Genomic DNA, 9,247 nt, shown 5'->3' on the forward strand with positions numbered 1-9,247 from the left:
GGGATTTTTTGGGGTGGAGGGGGGCTGAGTGGGGATTTTTGGGGGCAGAGGGGGGCTCTGGAGTTAGGATTTTTGGGGGCAGAGGGGGGGCTCTGGAGTGGGGATTTTTGGGGGCGGAGGGGGGCTCTGGAGTGGGGATTTTTGGGGGGCGGAGGGGGACTCTGGAGTGGGGCTTCTCAGGGGCAGAGGGGGGATCTGGAATGGGGATATTTTTGGGGGGGCTCCATAGGGGGCTTTTCGGGGGCAGGGGGGGCTCTGGATTGGGGTCATTAGTCCCAATTGATGGATCGCACTTCCATCCCTCATTAGTCCCAATTTATTAATTGATTCCACTCGCATCCCTGAGCATTTTCCGAGGCCTCTACGGACACAGAAGAGTGAATCCCAAATTAAACGAAACATAAATTCGATTCAAGTAAAATATAGGAAATAAAAATAAAACAATGAAAGAGATTAAAATACAAGAAAGCATAAGAAAATAAGATCAAATAATGAAAGAATTTTATTTTAAATTAAATAATTTTGACTGATTTCAAAATATGAGAAATGATAGGAAAATGGAATAAAATTGGAAAATAAAATAGATCAAAATATAGGAAACTAAAATGAAATAGATTAAAATACAAGAAAGCATAAGAAAATAAGATCAAATAGTAAAATAAAAGAAGTCAAAATATGAGAAAATATAGGAAAATGAAATAAAATATGAGAAAATATAAGCAAATAAGATCAAATAGTAAAATAAAAGAAGTCAAAATATGAGAAAATATAGGAAAATGAAATAAATTAAAATATGAGAAAATATAAGCAAATAATAAAATGAAATAAAATATGAGAAAATATAGGAAAATGAAATAAAGTATGAGAAAATATAAGAAAATATAAGCAAATAAAATAAAATAAGTTAAAATTCAAGAAAGCATAAGAATATAAAATAAAACAATAAAATGGAATAGATCAAAATACAAGAAAACATAATAAAGTAAAATAAGTTAAAATAAAAAAAGTTTAAAATAGAAGAAAATCTCAGAAAATAATGAAATAAAAGAGTTTAAAATAGAAGAAAATCTAAGACAACAAAATGAAATGAAATAAGAGGGAAACAATCGAATAAGTGAACAATCTGTGGAAATCCAAGAAAACAAAACAAAACAAACCGGGAGCTGAACCCCTCCCCCCTCCCGGCGCTCACTTGTCTTCTTCCTTCCTTCCTCTTCCTCGCCGCCACGGCCGCCGTCTTCCTCGCCGCCCCGCGGGCCTCCTCTTCCTCGCCGGCCACCATCCTCTTCCTCGCCTGCAGACGAGCTGTACGCCCAGAAGCTCAAGTACAAGGCCATCAGTGAGGAGCTGGACCACGCTCTCAACGACATGACCTCCCTCTAGGGGGGGGCAGGCCTCCCCGCCTCGGGGACCCCCACGCCGCCTCGGGGTCCGCCACGGGGGCCCCACACCACCTCGGGGTCCACCATGGGGGCCCCACGCCACCTTGGGGTACACCACAGGCCCCCCATGCCACCTCGGGGTGCAGCATGGGGGCCCCATACCACCTCGGGGTGCACCACGGGCCCCCCACTCCACCTCGGGGTGCACCACGGGCCCCCCACTCCACCTCGGGGTCCACCACCCCCACGCCACCTCGGGGTCCGCCATGGGGGCCCCACACCACCTCGGGGTCCGCCACGGGGGCCCCACACCACCTCAGGGTGTAGCATGGGGGCCCCATACCACCTCGGGGTGCACCACGGGCCCCCCACTCCACATCGGGGTCCACCACCCCCACGCCACCTCGGGGTCCACCATGGGGGCCCCACACCACCTCGGGGTCCACCACGGGGGCCCCACACCACCTCGGGGTGCACCACGGGGGCCCCACTCCACCTCGGGGTCCACCACGGGGCCCCCCCACCAACCCTGGGGCCCCCCCGGGGCCCCCCTCACCCGCTGCCCGTCCCCACGCAGGCAGCGGCTCCCTGCTTTTGCCACGTGCCGCTTTGTTGGTTTTCGCAACCCGCACCCACAATAAATTGAATTCCTGGCAATGACGTGTCCCAGCCTATCCTTGCTTCGTTATTCTAATTTATCTCCCCTTTCTTGCGTAATTGTTATTCTAATTTATCCCCCTTTCCTTTTTGCTTTCTTATTCTAATTTATTTCCACCTTCCCTTTCTTGCTTTATTTTGCTATTCTAATGTATCTTCACCTTCCATTTTTGCTTTGTTATTCTAATTTATCCCCACCTTCCCTTTCTTGCTTAATTTTATTATTCTAATTTATCCCCCCTTCCAGTTTTGCTTTATTTTCTTATTCTAATTTATCCCCCCTTCCATTTTTGCTTTATTTTCTTATTCTAATTTATCTCCGCTTTCTTGTTTTATTTTGTTATTCTAATTTATCCCCCCTTTCTTGGTTATTCTAATTTATATCCCTTTCTTGTTTTATTGTAATTTATCTCCCCTTTCTTGTTTTGTTATTCTAATTTATCCCCCCTTCTTGTTCTATTCAACTTTATCTCTCCTTTGTTTTATTTTGTTATTCTAATTTATCTCCCCTTTCTTGTTCTATTCAAATTTATCCCCCTTTCTTGTTCTATTTTGTTGTTTTAATGTATCTCCCCCCTCCCTTTCTTATTTTATTTTGTTATTCTAATATATCTCCCCCTTCCCTTTTTTGCTTTGTTATTCTAATGAACGGACAACCCTTGTGCTTAAATTGAATATATTTCTCAAAATAACCGAACCAGGAACAGCTTGCCATGAATTCTTGCAAATATTTCTCAAAATAACCAAACCAGGAACAGCTTGCCATGAAATCTTGCAAATATTTTTCAAATAACCAAACCAGGAACAGCTTGCCATGAAGTCTTGCAAATATTTTTCAAAATAACCAAACCAGGAACAGCTTGCCATGAAATCTTGCAAATATTTCTCAAAAAAACCAAACCAGGAACAGCTTGCCATGAATTGCTGCAACTATTTTTCAAAATAACCAAACCAGGACCAGCTTGCCATGAATTCTTGCAAATATTTTTCAAATAACCAAACCAGGACCAGCTTGCCATGAATTCTTGCAGATATTTTTCACATAACCAAACCAGGACCAGCTTGCAATAAATCATTTTACAAGCATTTTTCAAAATAACCGAACCAGGTAAAATTGCAAATTTCCAGCTATTCTCCTGCTGTCCCCTCAAAGCAGGCAAAATTCAGATATGCAAAATGAAAAGCGACGACTTATTGTTATTTATTGACTATTTGCAACCAAGTCCTGAACGATGGGCATTGGTATTTCCACTTTAATTATGTAAAGATGATTTTTTTTAAATATGGGAGCGGGTTAGCTAGAGAAATACAGAGAGAAAGCTAAGCTACGGGGGGGGGGATTAAATTTTGAACGCAAGAATGTAATTCCAACTTAGTTACCGAAAAGACGGTGTCTAGCAAAGCTCTCAGGCGGAAACGGAATTAAAAAACGACTTCATTTGGTCCAGCTGACTTTGGGAATGTCGTAATGTTCGGTTAAGGTGTCCAGGTGCCGGTTGAAATCCTAGAACGGGGGGAAAAGGAGATTAGGACAGGAGGGAAAGGGATTCCGGGGATTTGGCGGCGGTGGAATCGGATTTGGGATCCCGGCATCCGGGATGGGGGTGAATGCCTGTCGGGAGTTGTGTCCTGGGGGGCATCGCTGATTTTTGGCAGGCCCCCCCCCCAAAAGAGCGGGACTGTCACGCTCTCGGGGATTCCCGGCGGTGGCTCCCTTTATGGAGTCGATCGTGTGTGTGTATTATATAATACATAAATTATGTTTATATATAAAATGCATAAACACATATATAACATAATATCTAAAAATATGTATTATATAATAAGTAATATATAATTATATATACAAAATATAATTACATATTAGTTATAAAAATACATAAACCTGTATAAATATCATCTCATATGTAACCATTCTATATCATATAATACACAATTTATGTGGCTGGACTTAATGTTAAGAGGAAACCTTTACCTTTATATATAACATTACATATTACATATAAAATACACAAACCATTAGATATAGTATATAATATGTAAACTACATTATATATATAAAGAAATACATTATACCTGCATATTACATACATACATTTTATATAAACACACATTTATATATATACACATACACATGTGTATATATACAGATACACACACATATATATACATTTTATATACATATATACATGTTATATATACATATATATATAAACATTTATATATTCTATATATATATACACAAACACATTTATATATTTTATACATACAAACAGTTTATATATATAAAATATATAACTTTGTATATATAAAATATATAAATGTCTTTATATATATATACACACACAGTTATATATTTTATATATATAAATGCATTTATATATTTTATATATATATACATATATATATATAAACATTTATATATTTTATACATGTATATATGAACATTTATATATTTTATACATGTATATATAAACAGTTATATTTTTTATATATGCATATAGAAACACAGTTATATATTTTACATATATACACACACATTACACACACACACACACACACACACACACACTTATACATATATATAAAAGGTAAAGGTTTCCCCTCGACGATACATCCAGCCATGCCTGACTCCGGGGGGGGCGGCGCTCCTCTCCGTCTCCGTCTCCCGGCCGAGGGAGCCGGCGCGTGTCCGCAGACGGTCTCCGTGGTCGCGCGGCCGCATGACTCCACACCGAGGTGCACAGAGCGCCGTGACCTGCCCACCGGAGCGGCACCTTTCTCTCCGCTCGCCTTTGCACGCTTTCGAACTGCAAGGGCGGCAGGAGCTGGGACGGAGCGACGGGACTCACCCCGCGGGGTGTGCAGACTCCAGCCGGCGCCCTTTCGCTCTACCAGCCCAGCAGCACAGCGGTAGTTTAAACCACTGCGCCACCTGCAGTCCTTGTATATGTATGCATACATATATATATAAATTATATTTATATATAACATCTATAAACATATATACTACATATTTAAAAGTACATATTATGTAATAATACAGAATTCTATGTATAAAATATAATTACATATTATTTATAAAAATACATAAACCTTTATATATATATATATCATATAATATGTAAACACCATATATCATATAATAGATAATTATAGATATATAGATATATAAATAAAATATTACATGTTATATATAAAAATATAAAAACCTTTATATATAGCATATATGTAAACTATATTATATATATGTGTAACTAAATACATTATATATACATATTGCATATACACACATTTTATATAGATATATACCCACATACATTTAATATTTATTTATTTAAACAATTTCTATGCCGCCCCATTCGCAAAAAGCCTTGGGGCGGCTTACAACACAATTATATATACACTATATACACACATTTATATATATACATACATGAACACATTTATACATACATATACATACACAAACACATTATATAGAATATATTATATAATGCATTATAAACACATTATATTACACGCACACACATATACACACACACTTATACACACACACACAATTTATACACATGCACCCACAAAATACTATGGCTACGAAAATGATCGATTCCATCCCATACCTGGGAGCCTCCGGCTGGACCTTCGTCTGTTTGGGGCGCCGGCAGGCCCACCCCAAGGGGCAGAGCCGCCCCCCCCCCCCCCCCGTCCCCAGAGGACGCCCCCCCCCGCTCCCCACTCACCTCCACCCTCTGCTTGTGGGTCTTGGACGCCTTCTTCAGGATGCGCTCGATCTTCTGTGGGCGCAAAGAGAGGGCCGGGGCGTCAGTGCCGGGCGGCCCACGTCCCCCCCAGCCTGCCCCGGGGCGACCCCGCCTGCCCCCCAGGCCTACCCGCTTCTCCTGCATCTTCTCGTAGGCCAGCTGGGCCGGGGTGCGCTTGTCCAGCCCCCGCTTCTCGGCCTCCTCCTCCTGCGTCTTGCTGCTCACGGTCTGCTCCACGATCTTGTGCTTCTCCTGGCCCGGCTTCTTCTTCCTGCGGGAGCAGGCGAGGTGGAAATTGGGGGCGATGGACTATGTAGTCTGCGGACGGGTGGGGAGCCCCCTGCGGGGTTTCGAGCCACCTGGGACCTTCCACATGGAAAAGCAGGGGCTACGGCGCTATATACTGCGGTCCTTCCCATATGTGTGTAGATACACACACACTCAAACACACAATGCAGTCCTGCCCCAATCACACACACACACACAAACTCGCTGTGGTCCTGCCCCAAAATATACATACATACTGCAGTCCTTCCCCTCTGATTGTGTATAATACACACACACACATACATACACACTGTGGTTCTTCCCCCATACACACACACCCACATACTGCGGTAGTTCCCCAATATACATACACACACACACTGCGGTCCTGCCCCAATCACACACACACACACACACACTCTGAGGTCCTGTGCCAATATATATACATACTGGAGTCCTTCCCCTCTGTGTGTGCGTGCATGTATATATACACACATACACACACACACTGTGGTTCTTCCCCCATATATACATATACATACACACACACAAAGATACTGCATGCCTTCCCCTATATATGTGCAGTCCTTCCCCAATACACACACACACACACACACACACACACAAAGCGGTCCTTTCCCCATATATACACATACTGCAGCCCTTCCCCTAGGTATATATGTATGTGTGTGTGTGTATATACAAATATATAAACACATACACACACACACACATACATATATATATATATAGACACAAATATAGAGACACATATATATATAGACATGTAGACATATAGACACACACACACACACATATATATATATAGACATATATATCCGCACGCACACACATTATATACACACACACACACACACACACACACACACACACACACATATATATATACACACACACATACACACACACACATATATAGAAATATAGACATATACACAAACACACACACACACATACACGCTCTTAGGTTGCGGGGGGGCCGGGTTCCCGCAAGCAAATCCAACGAAACGCCTGTATTTCCCCCACCCTAACCCTAACCCTAACCCTAACCCTAACCCTGTATTTCCCCCACTTTTTGGGGAGCGGGGATACGCCGCCCGCACCGCGCCCGCGGGCGCCCCATGGCGGACCCAGGCCTCCCGCCGCCGCCGCCGAGGAAGCCGCGCCGGGCCCGGCGAGGCCTCCGCGGACGCCCCGGGCCGCCCCCTGCCGGGTCCCGCGGGCCTCACCGCTTCCCCGCGGCCGCCGCGCCGCCGCCGCCCTTGAGCCGCAGCGGGCCGCGCTGCACAGCGGCGTACTCCGCCATTTTCCTTGCCGACAGGAAGCGACCGGCGCGCTGGCCAATGGGAAGCCAGAAAGGCGCGGGGGGCTTCCGGTCAGCGAGGGGCCGCCTAGAGCGTCTCCAGCTGGAGGAGCATGGCGAGCGATGCGTCGGCCAGAGCGGCGCGGTTTGGGCCTCACGGCGACCCTCGCACACTGGCCAATAGGAAGTCGTGCGGGGCGGGAACTTTCGGCCGGCGAGAGGAGCCGCCTAGAGCGTCTCCAGCTGGGCATCACCGTGACCCCGGCCCACTGGCCAATGGGAAGCTGGATGGGGCGGGCACTTTCGGCTGGCGAGAGGAAACGCCTAGAACATCTCCAGAGGGAGGAGCGTGGCAAGCGATGCTTCGGCCAGAGCGGCGAGGATGGCGGACCCACGGCGCCCCTTCGCGGCGGGAAAATTGTGAAATTGACGGAAGGAACCCGCGGCTTCTTTTGGCCTACTGTGGTGCGCGCTGGTTCCGCGTCCTGGGGCGGAGTAGGGACGCCGGGAGAGCCGCCCTCCGCCGCGGCCGAGCGAGCCTCACCTCTTCCCCGCGGCCGCCGCGCCGCCGCCGCCCTTGAGCCGCAGCGGGCCGCGCTGCACGGCCGCGTACTCCGCCATTTTCCCTCGCCGATAGTAAGCGACCGCCGCACTGGCCAATGGGAAGCCTGGAGGGTCTGGAACTTCCGGCCGGCGAAAGGAGCCGCCTAGAGCGTCTCCAGCCGGGCCTCACGGCGACCCCGGCGTACTGGCCAATGGGAAGCCGTATGGGGCGGGAACTTCCGGCCGGCGAGAGGAGCCGCCTAGAGCGTCTCCAGCCGGGCCTCACCGTGACCCCGGCCCACTGGCCAATGGGAAGTCGCGCGGGGCGGGAACTTCCGGCCGGCGAGAGGAGCCGCCTAGAGCGTCCCCTGCTGGGCCTCACCGTGACCCCGGCCCACTGGCCAATGGGAAGCTAGATGGGGCGGGCACTTCCGGCTGGCGAGAGGAAACGCCTAGAACATCTCCAGAGGGAGGAGCGTGGCAAGTGAAGCGCCGGCTAGAGCGGCGAGGTTGGCGGACCCACAGCGCCCCGTAGCGGCGGGAAGATTGCGAAATTGACGGAAAGAACCTGCGTTCTCCTTTCGTCTGGTCGTGCTGCGGCGGGACTGCAGAGACCATCATCCTGCTCCAAGGGCTGCGCAGTTCCACCTAGATGCCCCCCGGGGGGGGTGGAGAGCCCACTGTCACATGGCTCTGACACGGAGGAAGCTTTTCCTTGAGGTCTAGTGACTTGAAAAGACTAATTGTCCTGTACCATGGTACCAGGAAGGCAAGATCTTGGCCTTTGTAATGGACATTAATATAACATTAAATGTATCTTTAATATTAAATATATACTATATTAAAATATAAACAAACATATACATACATATATTTTAAATATATGTATAAAATTACATATTTTTTATTTTTGTATATTCATATATATTTATTTATATTTTAATATATATTTATTAAATATAATATATAAATATTATATTTAATATTCTATTATTAAAATATATTAAAATATATTAAATGGTGCACTCGGACATTGGAAGAGAGCGGCCCTTTCTGCTTTGAAGAAGAAACTTCCGTTTCTCTAAAAAAACAGATTAATTTTGATAGCGAAAGAAACTGGCACTTCTGAAGAACACACTCCCATTTCTCTAAAAAAATACTTTAATTTTGATAGCGAAGGAAACTGGCCCTTTCCCCCCTAAAGAACGGACGCCGCTTCTCTAAAAAAACAGATTAATTTTGATACCGAAAGAAACAGGTGCTTTCCTCTGAAGAACAAACTTCCATTTCTCTAAAAATACAGATTAATA

At 45.5% G+C, this 9,247-nt stretch overlaps 1 protein-coding gene across 3 annotated transcripts; it reads right to left on the reverse strand.

The window, feature by feature from the left end:
- Positions 1 to 2,698: 2,698 nt before the first annotated feature.
- Positions 2,699 to 8,573, reverse strand: FAM32A (family with sequence similarity 32 member A). Of its 3 annotated transcripts, none has more exons than XM_044450386.1 (4): positions 8,506 to 8,573; positions 5,933 to 6,074; positions 5,783 to 5,836; positions 2,699 to 3,543 (listed from the first exon to the last, which is right to left on the reverse strand). In XM_044450386.1, the coding sequence occupies exons 1-4, from the start codon at positions 8,556 to 8,558 to the stop codon at positions 3,475 to 3,477; spliced, it is 318 nt and encodes a 105-aa protein (XP_044306321.1). In that variant the 5' UTR covers positions 8,559 to 8,573; the 3' UTR covers positions 2,699 to 3,474. The 3 variants fall into 3 exon arrangements, with proteins under 3 accessions (XP_044306321.1, XP_044306320.1, XP_044306319.1); XM_044450385.1 differs by lacking the exon at positions 8,506 to 8,573 and adding an exon at positions 7,939 to 8,028; XM_044450384.1 differs by lacking the exon at positions 8,506 to 8,573 and adding an exon at positions 7,321 to 7,466.
- Between the last annotated feature and the right edge of the window lie 674 nt (positions 8,574 to 9,247).

The sequence above is a fragment of the Varanus komodoensis genome, unplaced genomic scaffold (genome assembly GCF_004798865.1).
Source record: "Varanus komodoensis strain SLA01 unplaced genomic scaffold, ASM479886v1 scaffold654, whole genome shotgun sequence".
NCBI classification, from domain to species: Eukaryota; Metazoa; Chordata; class Lepidosauria; order Squamata; family Varanidae; genus Varanus; species Varanus komodoensis.

Coding starts and splice junctions, on each gene's coding strand:
- FAM32A (XM_044450385.1), bottom strand. CDS start 8,015: ATGGCGGAGTACGCGGCCGTGCAGCGCGGCCCGCTGCGGCTCAAGGGC. Junction 6,075..7,938: donor GCGGCGGCCGCGGGGAAGAG/GTGAGGCTCGCT, acceptor CTGCTCCCGCAG/GAAGAAGAAGCCGGGCCAGG. Junction 5,837..5,932: donor AGAAGATGCAGGAGAAGCGG/GTAGGCCTGGGG, acceptor TTGCGCCCACAG/AAGATCGAGCGCATCCTGAA.